The sequence below is a fragment of the Daphnia magna genome, linkage group LG9, assembly GCF_020631705.1.
Source record: "Daphnia magna isolate NIES linkage group LG9, ASM2063170v1.1, whole genome shotgun sequence".
NCBI lineage: Eukaryota > Metazoa > Arthropoda > Branchiopoda > Diplostraca > Daphniidae > Daphnia > Daphnia magna.
Genome location: NC_059190.1, coordinates 1,530,414 through 1,548,636, shown reverse-complemented (window position 1 = coordinate 1,548,636; position 18,223 = coordinate 1,530,414). Strand labels below are relative to the sequence as shown.

Below are 18,223 nucleotides of genomic sequence, written 5' to 3'. Positions count from 1 at the left end.
GTTAAATCAAGTATGTCCTTTGCACTTTATTCTTGAATTCAGACATGTTTTTCAGTAGCCCCATGGTTTAACATCACTAAACACATATTTTCGTTAAAGAATATCACTTCTAATGTTTTCATTATACAAAAAACTTTGTCGTAATCGATTATTGCTTCTTTTTCGGTTCGAGCCGAACTCTGATACCATCACGAGGGCGTAGAATCAATTCTGCCAATAAAATTATTTCTTCTCTTTTATCCAGTGATTGGACATGGAAGTTTCTCAAGATAGCCGACAGCACGGCTTTCTCTTCCATCAATGCAAACCGTTGACCTGAAAGAAACCATCTGGTTTAGCATACAATATTTGAAATTCCATCATCATATGTTAGATTACCAATACAATTACGTGGTCCGGCACTAAAAGGCACGTAAGAATAAGGATGGCGTCTTTCTGCATGCTCGGCTAGAAAACGTTTTGGCTGATAAAGTTCCGGATCGGGAAAATATTTTGGATCACGGTGTAGGTAATACGAGCAGATGGAAACTGATGTCCCTGCCGGAATTTCATCGCCTCCTACGTAAATCAAATTTCATTTACCGTGAAAATTATTTTATTTTATTTTATGTCATTTAAACACCTATCACAGTATCTTCAACGCAGGTGCGACTGATAATTGGAACGCTTGGATACAGTCGAAGAGCTTCCTTGACGCAGCATTCTAGGTACTTCAGTTCGCTCAAATCGGCCATTGTAGCGGGCCGGTCAGAATCACCGAAAACGCGATCCAATTCCTCGTTCACCATTTCCTTAGCAAATCGACATTTTTCGGTTGTTGGATTTCATTTCTGTTGATATAACAGTTTAGTAATTTACCTGCACTTCTGGGTGACTTCCAATTAAGAAAATAGACCAAGTGATGGCTGCAGAGGTCGTGTCATGACCCTGTAAAACACGGAACGAACGGCGGTCGTGAAACAATTTGAATAGTACAAAAATGCAGGTAACTGTGTGTCACGAATACAATTAAAATAAATTACCTCAAACATAAATGTGTCCACCTCTTCGCGGATATCAGAATCACTTAGCACGGTGCCTCCTTGAGAAACTTCAATCAATAGATCCAGAAATGCTAGACGTCGTTCTTAAAAAAAGAAATAAAAGTAAGATTCAAAAATCATCATAATAATAGCATTACGTAATGATTTTCTTACTAGAAAAGACCGCATCCTCCGTTACAGCCTTGGAAGGTTCAGCAATGTCAGAGCTTCGCTGTTGGTGCTCGGCTTTCCGCTCTTGGATCACCTGTTTAACAATACACGAAAATTTATCAAGGTATGTTTACCTATACGAATTAAATTTGCCTGTAACCTTGTTGGTAAATCCATGAAGAATACCCAAAGTTTTGCGTTGCTCTGGCCAATGTGAGCTCAGTTTAAACATCCAATCCAACCAGAGATAAAATCGGACTTGACGATGTTGAATAAGCTGACTCATACTTCAACCGTAAACATAAAAAAAAAAACCTATTTTATTTACAGGTAAATAAAATAAAAAAGGAACTCACTTGTAAACGGCTTGAACATAAGCTGAATCCGTTTTACTCTGAGCTTCAACATTTCTTCCCATAGCCGTTTCTTCAAATACGAATTATAATCTTAAAGAAACCAGCCCATTATGCAAATACCGTCAACACTCACCGCAAATAATGTCGAGTGTACACAGCGTCACGAATGGAAAAATGTTGAGATCCTTGTCTTTGGCCACTGCTTGATTCAACTTGTTGACCAGGATGAGACTTTGCTCGTTGAAAACGTGAACAAAGTCCTCGAGGATTTTAAAATGGAACGCTGGTGTCAGCAATTTACGGCGGGTTTGCCACTTGCTACCTGTCACAAGAATTTAAGGGGCTACAACAAGCGATGACCAGCAATAAAAACAAACCTGTGCTCGTCAATAGGCCAGTGTTTAACCAGGGATGAAGAAAGTCGTACTCTCGGCTCTTTGTAATGATTTTATTGCTACTGAGGACCGCCTAGGATGGACACGCAATGGTGGACTATTTTAACGTATCGTTTGTTTTTAGGATTTTACGTATACCTCAACTGCTTCAGCTGTTGTTGCGAAAAACATAGGTAAAGGACCGATCCAAGCGCGTATGATTCCGCTAGGAGATAACCGACCAAAGACAACGTGTAACAGTAGAAGAAGGTTCATAATTTCTAAATGATATAACCAGATTTTATTTATTAAGTGTTGTTTTAATAAATTATTATTATTTTTTTTTACCTTCTGGTGGGACAAAGATCATGGAGCCACCACCAAATAATGGAATTTCCGTTGGCGATCTGCAATGGAATTTAAAGTCAACTCTTAAAAAATCAAAAATAAAATCATATTTGATTAATACCCCAGCACTTTATTGCATCGCTGCATGAAATTGTAGCGTTTCACGACGGCCAGGACTACGAGCGTAACCAAAATTGTAGTTACGGTGTAGACGGAAAAGCTGCTAATCCAAACGGATGATTCTCCTCCGCTCGTTACATCCATGTTGAAAGCAAAAAAACACTATAGTTGAAATATGGATTATTATAAACCGTTTTTAAAGTTTGGTGTGTCAGACTGGCATCCAAACTCAATTTGGAGATTTGTGTTCAGATCAAGCCATGACCTTCAGTTCACTATCGAATTCCGATAATGATATTGACACACTTTGGGTTGTTTTGGTTTCCATCGAGCGTCCGTTTGTCAGTCTGCGATAACTCAATACTAACCAACAAGCAGAAAGGCAACCCAAATAGGAGGGATTCTGTAAATTGAAACAGCCTCTGAAAATATTGTACAATACAAACAGCTACATGAAAATTTTGAAAAACAAAAATGCAGTACGCTTTAAAATTTATTTTAGATTTTGCTGCAGTTTTTGTTTTGGAATTTATTGTTTTGTTTCCTCAATTGGGAGACAGGAGTTGATAAAACAAACATAAGAAATGATAATGGTATGTAAGACAGTATAAAAGAAAGGAGGATAGATTTGTTGATAAGTGATGCTACAAACTAGTTTATTGTTGAGTGGGATGTAGTCGTATTTGACTACTGCCTTTCTCATCTTGTGGTGAGTTACCATTATCATTTTGGGTGAAGAGGTCCCTTTTGGCTCGGCTATTTTATTTTTTACCAGACCTACAAAACCAGAGTGTGTTGCTCGATAAGCGAAAATGTCAATGATAACAGCACAAGAGCAAATTGGTATATAGAAAGAAGAAGGCATATCAGCAAATCTACATGAAATATCCCCAAACAATGAATCGGGAAAAACTCGAAAAGGATATTTGGGACCAAGTTTGAAATCACACCGCCAGCCAAGAGGCGAAATGGCACATTAAATAAAGCTATTCAGAGGATCCCACAACCCAGTAGTTTATATAATAAAAATTAAGTAAACAAATTTTGTTTTGCCTTTCGAACGACTTTCCGGATGTGTGTCCACGTTGAAAACGAGATAGGCAACTGGTAAACAACAACTATCAAATGAGATAAAACTTGAAACGTGTGTCTGTCATAGAAGGAAGGGTCGGAAATTTTTTTGAAGGAAAACAAAAAACAAAGTTTTCTGTATTTCTTTAAAAATTTAAACCCCCTCCCTAGCTATTTAAATGAAACTATCAAATAACATGAATATATATAATTTTTTTTTTTTTTTTTCTTGTGTTGTATACCGGAGAATAGAATAGATAGGGAGAAATGAGACGCGACATTTTTTTTTTTTTTCATACATAACATGAGAAAATTTTAGGTTAAAATTTTTCTTTTCCACAATGAAGAGAGAGTGAGAGAGAGTGAGAACTTACTTTTTTGTTTTAAATGGGGGAATTCATGTAATGGGATTTCTCGAAAAAATGTTTTTAAAAATTCAATTACACGTCGACGCATTCAACAGGTAAGGGCTGGGCGAGATAAAAGAGATAAAGTTATCATTATGTCAATAAAATGTGAAGAAAAAAAAAGAACTCGCACAATCACAAAATAAAATAAAAAATATTCACGATTTACTCATGTCTTGTCATTGAATAAAAAGATGTTGTTGGTTTTGTTTGTTTTTTTTTGTGGTTTTTTCCTTAAATATGTATCAGAGAAAAATTTTACAAAAAGGACCAAAGTAAAATAAGAATGGCTCAAGTGAAATATATAGAATAAAAAGGTCAAAACATTCGACACGATCTGGGTAGTGGCGGTAGTGGTTGGGAGGAGAAGGAGACAAAACAAAATACAAAAAACAAAATATCATCCCGACGGCTCTCTTAATTTCCTGCTAATATTTTTCTTTCTTCATTTATGGACTGGGATTTAAATTTCTTCTTTTTTTTAAAATGAAAAATGAATAAATGTAAATATATAAAAACACTGGTTTGATTCCACCTCAATTTTATGGCAAAAATTAAGATTTTCGAGAGAGAGGGAGATAATACGGTGTCAAAGTTCAAAGTAAATCATTTTTCTTTTTCTAGCAAGGGGTTACAAACATTTCGTCAAAGAATTGAAATTCTTTTGATACGAGTACACGTGTGATCTTTTGTCCCCATTAATTCTTGCCTTGCAATTTCTCCGTGTGTGTGTGGGGGGGGAGGGCGATGTAATGAATAATAATTCCTAATATTATATATTACAATAAAAATACACGCATTATAAAGGCAAAAAAGGGCTCGGCAAAAGGTTAGACAATAATACTTAAAAAGTAAAAATAATGTACCCAAACGAGACTCGAAGGAAAAGAGTCGTTCCAAAACGACACACGCACACACACACACAAAGTTTCCCTGGGCCTTTAGCCATTAAAAAATAAAATACATTTATAAACTATTTTAAACTAAAGCTGGAAAATTAATGCGTCTAAGACAACAGCTAAAAAAAAAAAAAAAAAAACACAATAAAAAAAATGGTGGCGGTAATTTTGAACGATAGAAAAACATTTGGATGGGGTGGGAGTCGAAAAAGCAACAAGATAAACACATCACAAAAGCCCATTTTCCCGAATTGAAATGATAAAACCAAAAATCGAAAAAAAAAAAAATAAGATAAATTATTTAGAAAACGCAAAATAATAAAAACACGACAACATTTTAGGTGTGAATAAAAAAAAAAAGAAAACACAAATTTCCCTCATATTTTTTTTAAGTCTTTCTCTCTTTTGCTCTTCTCCTTTTCCCACTGGGTGGCATGTGCAGTGACTAGTTGTCCAGCAACAAATCGACTGGGCTGATTTCTTCCGTCTTTCTTTCTCCTCCGTAAACACAAGTCTCTTAGCGCATTTCAGTGACGATCAAACGTCCACCACCGCAATTTGTCTCTTTCCATCAGCAATTCGTACTAGTAGCAACCGATAATATCGATGAATCACAAAAAGCGTTTTGTTTCTTTTTACAAAACAAATGGGTATTATTTTTCTTTGTCATGGATTTTAATTGTAATAATAATCGAGTGACTTTTTTTTCCAGTTTCGTGGGAGAAAAAATTAAGAGATAAAGAGAGAGCCGACGAGAGGCAAAAATTGTGGGGAAGATGATGGGGAAAAAAATAAAGCATTCATCATTATCGCGAAACAAAAATACAAAATTTGAAACAAAAATAAATCAAAACAACCCAAAAAAAAAAATTTTTTCGAAACGCGCGCCACCCCAAAGACACCCACGAAAACACACACACAGAAAAAAAAAACAAATTAATATAATGGTGGGACAATTAAAGATTTGAAGGGAAGAAAACAAGAACAAAAAATCTATGAAATATGATCAACAGACAAAGAGAAATAGGGACTGGGGATAATTATTTAATTCAAAAAATAATAACAAGAGCGTAGTGATTGGATGAGGAGAGTTTGGGAGAGGAAGGAATATATATGAAGAAATCGTAATGCTCACACGCACACACACTCACACACAATAGTATTTTTTTGTTTTGCTTTTTGTTTTCTTTCTTTTTCAAGACGAGGAGAGAGAGAGAGAGAGAGAGAGAGAAATATAAGTGTGATGTTGGCTAAAGAGAAACCGGCGGGACAACACACACACGGACAAAAAAAAAGGGAGGAGGAAGAAGATTGCAAAAAAGGACTGAGGGAACTGAACAGCGGTAGCAAAAGATTCACGTTCTTCCACACGCGTGATGTCATCACTTGTTCCGTTTCCCTAGCGTCTTCCAACATCATCGGCAATTTATGTCTCCAATCTTCCGTCAAAAAACGAGACCGACCTACTTTCAATCATTTCAATCGAAATGAATAAAACAAAAAACAATTAAACGCCCAAGAAGGCACGTTAAATATTTTAAAATGCATACCGGGTCGCGTCCAGGCTGAACTTGCGGTGGCGTCGGGAATTACAATCGACATAAAAAAAAAAAAAAACGAAAGGGGAAAAGAAAAAGAAAAAGAAAAGAAAAACCAACATCCTAAACAAAATCACTGCCGACTGGCTCAGGAGTGACCGTGGCCACCACCAGCTCCACTTCCGGCCGGAACATGCGAGTTGCTTTTCGAGTGGCTATTGACATTGTTGCTCCCTGCGCCGCCACTGCCTCCAGCGCCATTGTTATTGACGCTGACGCTGGGCACGTGCGAATTGGCACTGGCCACTTCGGCCACTACGGCGGCAGCCGCTGCCGCAATCGGATTCGACGACACAGGCGACACGCCCGACGAATTGGACGAAGCGTGCAGCGGCGGAGGAGCGTCATTGCGAGGCGGCATGCGCTCGTTAATGGCATCCAAGCCTTTGGCCTCTTCAAACGACCTGATTTGGTGTGTAGGTGAAAATCCTTGCAAAGCTATTGGAGAGCAGAGAAACATGTCAAAATAAAAAATAAAAAATAAAATTTATTCACGTCATAAAAACAATTTTATTAGAACGTCGTTTACCGTTTCTTAGTGTTGCTTTGCCTCCGGAGAGGGCACCTAGCGGCAGGGAGCCAGTAGGGGTGAGCCCTTTGAGTTGGAGTACACTTTCGCTCTCTTCCCTGTTTGCGTGGGAAGAACGGAAAAAAACAAAAAACGGGTCGTTAAAATCTATTATTAGCACAAGAAAACGAGTCATCGTTTATTACCTCAAGACGGAAAAGACGCGGGCCATTTTGCCGATGGCTCGAATCTTGTTGCGAATCACCTCTTTACGGATGGCAGCTGCTTCCCCTTACAGAGAACAGGATCAGTTTGGGTGTGAACGCAACACTCGAATTGAATCGAATGCCACACAACAACAACAACAAAAAAAAATAATAATAATTCCAATCGGGGAGGACAGAAAAAAAAAGGAAAAAGATACGTTGGATAGGTGGAAGATGAAATAAGAAAAGAGGGCAAAGTTTGGTGGCAATCCAGAAACAAGAGGGTGACTATGACACGAATGTTGCAGGCCCAAGACCAAAACCGATGCAAGACCACACACACACACACACGTGAAAGAGAAATAAGTCCGGCAACTAGACGGGCAAATAAAAACAAAAATATATGCGAAAGAAATAAATTCACGCGCACACACACACCGACTTGCCCAATGGTTTCACATTATCACAAGTTAACATTTTCTTTTAAGAAAGAAAAAGCCATGCTTTTCGATTTCTGGAGAGAGAATGCCCTGAAAGTAGCCTCGTACAATAATAATTTCCAAAAAATTATAAAGTTTTGAGCTACAGGAAAAGTAAAAATTCCTCATTTCATTTCGTTTTCAACTGGGGGGGAGGTGGAGGAGGACGACTTGCCGCGAGGGAAATTTCATCCAAACTACTCACCGGTAAGTTCCAATTTGCCGCCTAGGTACCAACCAACGGACGGACCAGACGGACAGGCGGGAATTTTGGTGTGTGTGTGTGTGAACGACAAGAGATAGAAAAGAGAGAGACAGACAGAGAGAAATGAAAGTAATGGGGTGAAATAAAAATAAAAAAGTGACCACTGACAATTTTCTAAGGATAAAAATTCTTACGAGATCACCTGCATATCTAAAAACACACTAACCAATTGAAATGTTTTCTATTAAAAAAAAAATATATAATAATAATCAATAACCGATTAGCTATTAATGAATCGTAAAAAGCCCCGCCCTATTTTTAGGTGTGTGCGCGCAAGGGCGTAGTAGGAAAACGAGACAAACGAATACAATTTTAAAATCAAAATGAACAGTTAAACAAATGAAATGGCTCATTTACATTAAAGACATAATTTCGTTTTCTTTTTAACTGAATGGGCGGATTTGATTCTGTCGGGGATTGCGGATAGAATAAGGAGGTAAGAAAGTTTGGGGCGTATCTCTTAAAAAGTAAAACCAAATATTTTAATGTCTATAGGAAAAAAATTAAAATTAAAAGGAAGGAGACACGAAGAGGATCAACAGCTTGGGATTGAGTGGTGGAAAATAACAGAAAAAGAAGAAACAAAAAAAAAACAAAAAACAAAAGAATAGCTATTGGTACAGTAATGCTCACCGTCTTCAATGCTCTCCTCGCCTTCGGAGACGAGTTCATCATCGGAGCAAATGTTCAAGACATTGACCAGCATTTCCGTCACTACAACAAATAAAAGTTGTGAAATAGAATTGTTTTCTTAACGGCATTTTAAATTTGAGTTGTTCTATTTCGAAAACCTTTCTCTCCAACAAAGGGCAGAGACCAGGTGAAGACGTCCATGAAATTGGGTAGCCAATAAGGGTGAGGCGAGCAGTTAAACTGCCGGATATTCATCACATTATTCTCGTACTTTAGCACAGCCGCCTTGTTATTGTACACGTCCAGATAATTAGGAGCGCTAAATATAGTGATCAACGAAGGGAAACCGGTCGTCTGACTTTTCCGATACATTCGGTAACTGGTCCATCGGGCGGGATTACACAAAAACTCGTTTAAAAACTGACAAAACAAATTCTATTTAAAAGTCTAATATACCCAGCATCTTGAGCTTCGTGCGCTCGAATAATTGAAAGGAGATTATTCTGTTGAAGGAATTCACAACAGGCTGCATAGCTATTTGATCCGAGGTACAAAATGCAAGTATTACACCAGTAAAACAAAACAAAAAAACAAAACATATCAAATAATGTTTACCTATAAAAATAGGAGCAACCCCGAACGGAGTTGTGTGAAAAATGTTCGGCATTCTTCTCGTTGCCAAAATCTTCCAAGGGATCAGACCAGAGAAGGTCACACATGGGACCAAACGCCGGTGGCTCCTTGAACCGATCCAACTGGACATTTAAAATAATACATATATATTAAAATTAACACACAGGTAATAAAAAATAAATAAATAAATTATATCGATAGCGGAAAAAAATTGTGACTGTTGTTGTACCTTTCGCACGTCATCGAGCGAGTGGATCTCGGGGGAGAGACCGCCGTGAACGCAGAGGAACTGCTGGTTCATCAGGGCAGCCAGCGGAAGGCAATCAAATGCCTCCATGCAAGCGTCGTAGACGCGCTCCGAATATTTGATTTTACCTAACCCCAATCGAAATCAATAGCGTCATTCACAACAACAACAAAACCTAAAAATAAATCATGAAACTAACATTCTTGTTTGAACGTAAAGTATTCCGTCAAATGCCGGCACTCGTGGTTGCCCCTCAACAGGTACAGGGTGGTCGGGTAGCAAATTTTAAGCGCCCACAAGTAGAGGACGCACTGTTGAGGCCAAAAGAAAAACAATGGCGAGGCCACCACCATACAAAAAGACACAAAAATAATTAAATGAATTTATTATATTTTTTTCCCCCTAAGGCAATTGTTAGATAATAGAGGCAGGCAACTGCTTGCGCATTCAGAAAAACGATAAAGAAAAACAGTTGGCGTTACACCAAGACAAATGGTCTTTCCAACTCGACACACACAATGACATCACTGACAGATGGCGACAATGCGCTTTTCGAGTCCAGTTTTGTGCATGCGTGAGCGACCAGAGAGAACAATTGAAATGTATTCACTCACGCCAAAAGATTTAAAAAAAAAAAAAAAAACGAAATTTATTCATTATTAATTTTGTTGTTGTCGTACCTCTATGCTGAAATATCCTCGATCGACGTAATCGCCGAGGAAGAGATACTTGGTATTGGCCGGGGATCCGCCCACTTCAAACAGTTTCATCAGATCGTAAAACTGTCCATGGATGTCGCCACAAACTGTCCATTTTTTTCCCCCGTTTCGAATTCATCACCAACAACCAACCAAACAGGATTCACAAAAGAAAAGAAAAAAGAAACAATATTTATAAATAGAAAGTCACCAAGCATTCTGAAATCGATCCATGGCACCAGCGTCTCACTCCTAGTTGTTATTGCTAACGCTAGATGGCTCTCATCGAGACACGAAAATAAAAAAAAAGCCTCTCAACTTCCTCCCTTCACTAGACATGCACACATATACATAATATAATATCTTCAGCGTTCCTCTATTTGCCCAGCCCTGCCTAATCGATAACGTACACACACACATGCACAAAGAGGCTAAAAAAGCCTCACCTCACCTACCACCCCCTACTTACTCGAAAGATTTCTTTTTCCTTGTCCCCGGGCCCGAAACAACAACGATCGCGTTTTGGAACGACAATGACGACAATAAAAACATCAAAACTGGGACCTGTCTAGACGGCCAAGTAAAAAAAAAAAATATATACGACTTTTTGTTGTTGTTTTTTTCCCTTTTTCTACAGTAAAATAAGGGAAACGAACAAATACAAAAAAAAAAAAGGAGGGAGAAATAGAGACAACTCGCCAGACACCTGTGGAGTTGTATGCTGGCGGTGGTTTAGGCTTGTAGTGGTGTTTTTTGAAGAAAAAAAAAAGCGGGTACATTAACAGAGTCACGAGTCTCGCCATTAAAATAAAAAAAAAAAAAAAAAGAGATAATTTAATTCTGAAAAAAAAAAAGTAGGGGGAATAGAACTAGACGGCTAGATTTTCTCTTTTAATTATATAGTGAAGAAATCGATCGATGTTTTACAGTCTGCCCAACCTTTTTTGATCAATGCTCCCATTATTTCATTTCCCTTCTCCTTTTTCAATCGATTTTGGATTCTGTTATCTTTTTTCTTTAAAAAAGAAAATGCAACGATGGACGGCTAACTTTACGATGGCTCAACTTTATCAAAGTGGACTTACGAACATGCAACACTGGCGGGCACAAGTTCTCGTTCAATAGCCCAAAATGCCGGGCAATCTCTTTTAAAAAATTATGTATTCCTTCCCCCGCTTCTCTGACTCTCATTATCAATTCAAAAGCTCCCAATGGCTAAAAGGCAAGCACACACAAACGCGCTCCAAAGTATGTGTATACAGACTGCAAGCGTGTATGCAGATTAACCTTTGGATGCGAAACAAACAACAACCTTTTTGCTCTTCTTCGCATTCACACACACACACACACACCCAATCAGCATTCCGGAAAGGTTGAGTAGCTCGAGGGCTAGTATCCATCATGATGCGGATGTTTTTCACGGTAGTGCATGACAGTTGGTTACCACTCCATTAGATCGTTTCCCAACCCTTGTTTTCATTTCCGTCTTAGGAAAAAAAAATATAAATAAATAAAAATTAAATGGCGAACCTGTGACTGGCGCTTCAATGTCGATCATCGTCTTCTCCTGGCGGAGTAGAGCGGCTCCCTCGTTGATGATGCGGAGTGCGGCGGCCTCCTCGATCCGGCCCTCCAAAATGAAATGCTGTTTAAGAACATCGGGACGAGGTTTGCCCGTCTTCGTGTCAAACACCTCGGCCACCGACAATTTGCGACTCGGTGGGAACGGCACACCTGAAGAAATTAACAATTAATTTGACCATTTTAAATTTATTCTGGGAGATGCGCGCGAATCGTTGCAGAACAATCTGCTCCTGATTGCAAATTACTTTCGCTGTCGAGACCGAAAAAAAAGAAACTCGTTTTCTTGGAAACGTCCATTAGGGTACCGTCGGGTACCGAATCGTTTATACCGGCCGCCATTTGCAAACGATACGGTGGCATGTGACACAAAGTTTTATTATCCTTTGATTTTCCGAATCAAATAGCCGTTTAACTCTTACAATTCCTTTAAAAGAAGCTCTTCACTTCAAAAACCCCTGTCTCCAGTGTTGCCGAACAAAAGTTTTCAAACCCCCAAAAAGTTTGGCACAAAGAAAGAAAAAAAAAAAAGACCAAAGTTCACGTTGGCTTTCGTTTGATTCGACTTTTCAACTTGAAAATCCAAGTAGCTTATTATCTGACGGGCTTCAAAAAAAAAAAAAGGAAAGAATAACACGCCGAGTAAAAACACATTCGTATGTACCCTAAAGGTTGGGGACCAGTCCCGTTTTACCCTCGTTCGTCATCACTACGCTAACCCGAAGGCACCACTCATTTTGATTATTTAACAACGTCAAAGAGGAGGAGAAATAGGAGGGAGAGTCATCAAACATGAAAAAAAAAAGTGTGAATTATCGACGTAACGCGATAAACCCCTTTTTTGTGTGGGGTACGTACACAGGTTGGCGTGTCACGCTAGTGTATACACCGCCATCTATACACTCGGCAATACGACAATAATAATAATAAAAAATAAAATGAGGGGGGGGGGAGTGCCGTGACACACAAAGTGTGAGAGACCCCGGTGGCACATCGATAACATAGGAAGCCCTCCAGAAAAAAAAAACATATATAGCAGGATCGGAATGACATTCACAACTTTTGAGTGTACACACGGCATATATAAAAGTAACGGTAACGTTTCGGGCGGATCCCGCGGCTTTGCTTTTGGGGGTTTTTTTTTCTGTCCAATTTTCCCTTGAGCCCACCGTGAGCGAAACGGTATAGAAGGGTTTCACGCAACTCCTTTTTTTTTCTCTCTTTCTAAACATTGCAACTTGCCTCTCTTTTTCCCTAAAGCTGGTCATAACTGCCAGCCAGCGAAAATCAATAGATCCCACATGCGCAAACCCACCACCCTCCAAGAGAAGAAAAAAAAAGGGAGGGGATGTTACAAGACGCTCAGAGGCCCCAAAGACACAAGAAACATTAAAAGCTTTTCCTGTCTGCCTCACTTTTGAGAGCTCCCTGTTACATTCCCACCAAAAGTTATTTTCTTTTTCGTTCAAAACACACAAGGGCAGAGTAAAAGTCTCCATAATCACATCATCGAGTGCACCTTACTTTCTAGAGTTTCCTTTTTTTTTTTTTAACTTTGTTAAGTAAAAAAAACAAAACAAAATTAAAAAAAAAACAATAATAATAATAAAAAGGCTTTTTACAGAGTAAACCCCCCCCAAAGCAATGAAACAAACGTATCTTACAATTGATAACGGGTGAATTGTGTGGAGCGCATGCGTACAAGACTATCTCCCGGCCAGACATACGACAACAATTGTCGTGATCTGACCCATTAATTTCCCATGAGATGGGATGGAGGATGGATCAATGTTGTTGTGCAAAATGGCTAACCCCCCCCCAACCCCCTTTTTTATTCTATTTTCCTTTACAATCAATTCCATTGATTAACTCCATTCTCTCTCTTTTCGCAAACACTATTTAAAAATTCGTTCTTTTTTTCTTCAATAAACACATTTTTTTAAATAAATGATAAGCCCCTCATTAGCCAACAGGCTTAATAAGATTCACAGGTTTCCATTCACGGCCCCACCCTTTTGGCTCGGCCAGTCCACCATTGGCATGTCATTTTTTTTTCCCCCTTCCTTTTCCAAATCGAATAGAACTCTCGCACCCGTTGAATCAACAAGAATTTCTAACATTACATCCCACTCCCCCCCCCTCCTTCCACTTTCACAGAATCGTGAGCGTGTATATTTGATCGATCGTCCCCTTCCTCCCAAGTTCGTTCGAACGACACGCACGCTATAGAACACACCTGCGGGGAATTGTGCCAGAGAGGGTTTCTCATTTTCTCTTCAGACCTTCTCTCTCCCCCTTTAAAAAAAAAAAAAAAACGGCGACGTAAAGGTTTTTAGCAGCGAAAATGAAAGTTTTCAGTCAACGCTTCGTGTCACGACATGCACATCATCATCACCACTCCCGTTGGCCATATGTGTCCCTTTCGTACCATCCTTTTTGATGTGTTCAGGTACATGCAACACCTCCCTAAACTCTGGAAAAAAAAAAAGTACGAAACTTTCTTTTTTTTTCCAGGTGGGATTAGTTTCAACATGAACGATCTGTCGTGTAAAGGTGAGAAAATTGCACCTAGGATCGATCAAACTCGACCACCGCCGTCACACAGCATAAAAGGTGTGACAGGACTATATTTCCCTACGTGCGAAAGGTAAAAGTGAAGAGAGAAAATAAAAAAAAAATGTTTTCGCAAGGGGATGTTGCATCTGACCAAGCGTGAAAATGGCACGAAAAAAAAGAAGAAGGATGGGTTAGATAGGAAACGGGATAACTGGAAAGAGAATAGGCTCGGATCAATAGGACGGTGGGGGGGGGGAAGAAGACTGCGGCGAACGAGAGAGAAGAGAGAGTCCATGGGGCCCGTGTGCGTGCTACATCTCTTTTCCATCTTCTTATTGCGGGACTTTTCCCCGTCGGCCATTCTTTTAGAGCTAGCGCCATCATCATATCCTCGGAGAGAGACACGGCCATCTCCCTAGACTCCGCCTCTCGTCTTCATCATCTTTGCGCTCAAACACAAACTACGAGATGCTTCGCTTCCGTATCGAGCGCGTGAAAAGATCCGCAATGTCGACAGTCATTGGTAGTTCCCGCTAGTGCCGCATTTTCTTTTCTCGACCACAATAATAAAAAAAACAAAAAAAACAAGCAAGATATATCAAACCCCAAGCTTACATTCTTTTTTTTTTCTTTAGAGGGAGTTGTGTACAGTATCTAAAGCCATCACCAACTTGGGAGGAATAATAATAAAAACGGAGAGAGAGAGAGATCGAGACTTGATCCCGCGGGATTCTTCCTTCTCGAATGGGAGCGAAAAGACGACCCAATTCCAATGGGAATGTATGGAACGATCTTTCATTTTCTTTGCTGTCCGCAATAAAAAGAAAAAGAAAAAAATCAAAAATAAGAAAAAGGAAAAACGTCCGTTTGACCCGATCGACTCCCAGCACTTCCATCAGCGTTGCGTGCAACGATGACAATTAGTTGTGATTGTAAAGGAGGGTAATAGAGGGCCCGTCCCGTACCAGAATCGATTTTACGATTACTAATTATCGTTTCATTAGTTTGATGATTATTACACACCGAGAAAAGCTGAGCTGCCATCGACCTTTCTTTTTAAGAATAAAAAAAAATCAATGGACCCCAGATTCAGACTTTTGGTCCACTCTCGATGTCACACACACACAAAAGGAGCTACAAGAAGGGACTTCTGTGAGCCTCTCTCCCTGAAAGCACACACACAAAAATCGATAATAGTCTTACGCCTACACACACACACACAGACTTCCTTTTTTTTTTCTTTTTTATTTGCTTCTCCGCCCAATTTTCCGTCTTCGTAGTCCAGCACCAAAAGAGAAACGCATTCGAGCTAGTAGATTTTTCTTCTTTCTTTACTGTCATTTTTTTTTTTTTTCGAAAGGGATACAAGAGATCCCGAAATAAACCTCGCGGGACTCTCGTGAAAAAAGCCTCGTACCGACGCTACATCAGAACCCGCTTCCTTATACTTTTTCGTCCGGATCTATTATTGAATCTGGACCGCACAACATTCTCGTGTTGAACTATTCTTTCTTTACCCCCCCTCCCCAAACAGAGGCAAGCTGATTGCACTAGCTTCAAATAACTCGCCACTACACACCGTAATTTTTTTTTTGTTTCCATTAAAAGTAGAAACACAAGTTAACGATTTTCGACTTTAGTTAAACAGAAACCTTAAAAATGTCCAGCGGGAAAAATAAAGCTTATCGATTGTGACCTTATCAAACAATGGCATTTCAAAACGCACTCGAAAGATGAGGCAGTAGGGCCTTTGGACCACACCCAAAGAAAACTCTCAATAATCAACAAGAAAAAAAAAAAATCCAATTAAAAAAAGTCTTTTTTAAAAATGATTTTACATTTTACAGGTATCATCTATTTTATTTTTACTATTTAAAAAGATAATTTTTGTTTTGTTTTTTTCAATATGAAGCTTGTTGTTGAACGGGTTTAGAAAGAGCTTTTTTTTATCGATCGAGTCCCCCAGAAAGCAAAAAACTTGTTGTTCAGCCATTACGGTCCCGCAAAAACAAGGTCACGATACAATCCTATTCGGTTCATACAAAAGAAATAAAAACGGGACTGCACACACGACAGAGCTCGACTAGATTTAGAAATTTTTCAATTTCTTTTTTCTTAAAAAACAAAACAACAACAACCCACGATCCCGAAATAATTCTACCAAGCTACGAGCGGTTACTAACGAAACAAAAAAGAACTGGTTCCTTGATTTGTAAACTACAACGAGCGGCAGCAAGATGAAAATTTAGTCTTTTCTGTAGAGAGTTGGTCACCTAGGAGACATCGTGAGGACACACGATGAAGGCAAAAGAGGAGCTCTATAATCCACGGGCTACTAGTCGTATACATCCCCCCTGACTATAACAGCAGCTCCTTTTTGATCTCAACATAAGAGAAAAAAACAAATTTTTTTTTTTACCCAATCAGGTTCACCCAACCCCACCTTATGGAGTTGCCAACCTGGTGAAATCCCGTTCACGGGGGAGGGAAAGCCTTCCGTGCTGCAGACCCCTCCCCATCCTCTCGTGGCAGTAGCTCCCTCGATCAATACAAACGCTTCGTCTCTCTTTCTGTCTGCCATAGTCTCCCCTCTCTCACAGTCTCTCTTTTTGGGGCGCAGGCACCGACGACGTCGTACACACCGCACGGGATTTACACCCACACAGAAAACTCCCTTTTTCCCATCAGCCAACTCGAAATTTGTTCTATCCGATTTTCTTTTTCTGAAAATCCAGTTAGACACAACACGCAGAGACACACAATTGGTGGGGCTTTACGAGGAGAAGATAATGATTTAAGAAGGTGAAATTGAGGTTTAAAGAGCAAAAGAGAGCCATGGGTATAACACAAGTGCAGCCCCAGCCAAAACACACCTGAGGTTATGGAGGAAGGTGGGGCGAATGCGCGGGAAAAACTGGTTTTCCTCATAATTCCTAAATACCCTCAAGTAAAAATAATTGACGTAACAATTGGTTACTTTTACGGATTATATCCCTACAGACATGTGAATATGAACGTAAAAAAAAAAACCAAAGATTTTTCTTTTTTTTCTCTTCTTGTTGTTATGGTGGTCGAGCCTCTAGGCTATATACGAAATGAATATATAAAGAATGCCAGAACAAGAACCACCACCACCACAAACAGCGTAATGAAATGGCACTCGATGCAATTCAACAGACACACAAAAGATCTAACCGAATGAAAATGAAAAACTACTCAAAAATGAACTCGAAAACTGTTTTTTTTTTAAGGAGAAAATGGCAGACCCCTACATAAAAATAGGGTGTCCAATACATACGGGCGATAAACATCGAGTGAAAATGTCGGCAAAGAACATTAATGTATTAAACCCCTATCTTATCGTGTTCAATTCGAGGAACGAGAAAAAAGAAATGGCGACTCGAGAAATTAGAAAATATTCAGGTTTTTCAACAGGACAAAAAAAGGTTTCCTAAAATGGTGTTGTCGGCCTCGAAAAGAAAAAGAGTCGAAACACAACGATTCGTGGATTGAAAGAGAGTGGGGAATTTTCAACGTTTTCGCGGAACACAAGTTATGGACGTATTTTTATTCATTCTCTCTTTTTGTTAACCTTACTTTTAATCACACGCTCCGTGGTGGAGATTTTCTGATTGTTGGATGACATGGCAGGTAATCCGGGGAATTCGATACACCTACTACATCCACTCGATGGTCCAACAAACACACTGATATCACCGGATGAAAACGAACGGGGAAAATGTAAAAAAAAACGAACGTCCGTATACTCTCGTCTAAATCAACACAGCACGGGACTGGCGTTCCCGAAGTCCCTTCGTTCTGAACTGCAACTGAGAACGGCCTGGACGTTAAGGGGTTTCCAGCAGGAGGGGGGTACTGACGACTGATGGCAAATAAAGAGATCAGCTCATTGCCAACGCCACCTATGGTCACGATTAGAAACTGCGTGCTTTTATGTAATATTTTAAGTCGCAACGGCGATACACGATCGACCCGCAATACTGCATCCCCTCTTAAGCTCACACATTTTCCGTTCTTCTATATCTTTGTG

General features: G+C 39.4%; 2 protein-coding genes across 6 annotated transcripts; both read right to left on the bottom strand.

The window, feature by feature from the left end:
* Positions 1–6: 6 nt before the first annotated feature.
* On the bottom strand, positions 7–2,535 carry LOC116929941 (cytochrome P450 4c3). The gene is made up of 13 exons (XM_032937254.2): positions 2,393–2,535; positions 2,272–2,330; positions 2,083–2,204; positions 1,927–2,017; positions 1,683–1,871; positions 1,550–1,619; positions 1,354–1,480; positions 1,197–1,287; positions 1,023–1,126; positions 859–927; positions 623–791; positions 379–558; positions 7–315 (listed from the first exon to the last, which is right to left on the bottom strand). Exons 1-13 carry the CDS (start codon positions 2,533–2,535, stop codon positions 149–151), a joined length of 1,581 nt encoding a protein of 526 aa, XP_032793145.2. The 3' UTR covers positions 7–148.
* A 1,195-nt stretch (positions 2,536–3,730) lies between these two features.
* Positions 3,731–18,026, bottom strand: LOC116929940 (serine/threonine-protein phosphatase 2B catalytic subunit alpha isoform). Of its 5 annotated transcripts, none has more exons than XM_045179316.1 (14): positions 17,770–18,026; positions 11,566–11,769; positions 10,018–10,142; positions 9,537–9,648; positions 9,320–9,465; positions 9,073–9,212; positions 8,914–8,991; positions 8,616–8,836; positions 8,458–8,538; positions 7,765–7,785; positions 7,081–7,165; positions 6,896–6,993; positions 6,319–6,804; positions 3,731–6,234 (listed from the first exon to the last, which is right to left on the bottom strand). In XM_045179316.1, the coding sequence occupies exons 1-13, from the start codon at positions 17,816–17,818 to the stop codon at positions 6,455–6,457; spliced, it is 1,710 nt and encodes a 569-aa protein (XP_045035251.1). In that variant the 5' UTR covers positions 17,819–18,026; the 3' UTR covers positions 3,731–6,234; positions 6,319–6,454. The 5 variants fall into 5 exon arrangements, with proteins under 5 accessions (XP_045035251.1, XP_032793142.2, XP_045035252.1 ...); XM_032937251.2 differs by having other exon boundaries at positions 3,731–6,231; XM_045179317.1 differs by having other exon boundaries at positions 3,731–6,231; positions 7,081–7,156.
* Positions 18,027–18,223: the final 197 nt, after the last annotated feature.

Excerpts from the sequence above, each read along its gene's own strand:
- LOC116929941 (XM_032937254.2), bottom strand. The coding sequence starts at position 2,535 with ATGGATGTAACGAGCGGAGGAGAATCATCCGTTTGGATTAGCAGCTTT. Across the intron at positions 1,127-1,196 it reads GGAGGATGCGGTCTTTTCTA|AACGACGTCTAGCATTTCTG; the intron begins GTAAGAAAATCA and ends TCTTTTTTTAAG. Across the intron at positions 316-378 it reads CGGACCACGTAATTGTATTG|GTCAACGGTTTGCATTGATG; the intron begins GTAATCTAACAT and ends GGTTTCTTTCAG.
- LOC116929940 (XM_045179316.1), bottom strand. The coding sequence starts at position 17,818 with ATGTCATCCAACAATCAGAAAATCTCCACCACGGAGCGTGTGATTAAA. Across the intron at positions 11,770-17,769 it reads CACGGAGCGTGTGATTAAAA|GTGTGCCGTTCCCACCGAGT; the intron begins GTAAGGTTAACA and ends TAATTTCTTCAG. Across the intron at positions 9,466-9,536 it reads CTTTACGTTCAAACAAGAAT|GTAAAATCAAATATTCGGAG; the intron begins GTTAGTTTCATG and ends GATTGGGGTTAG.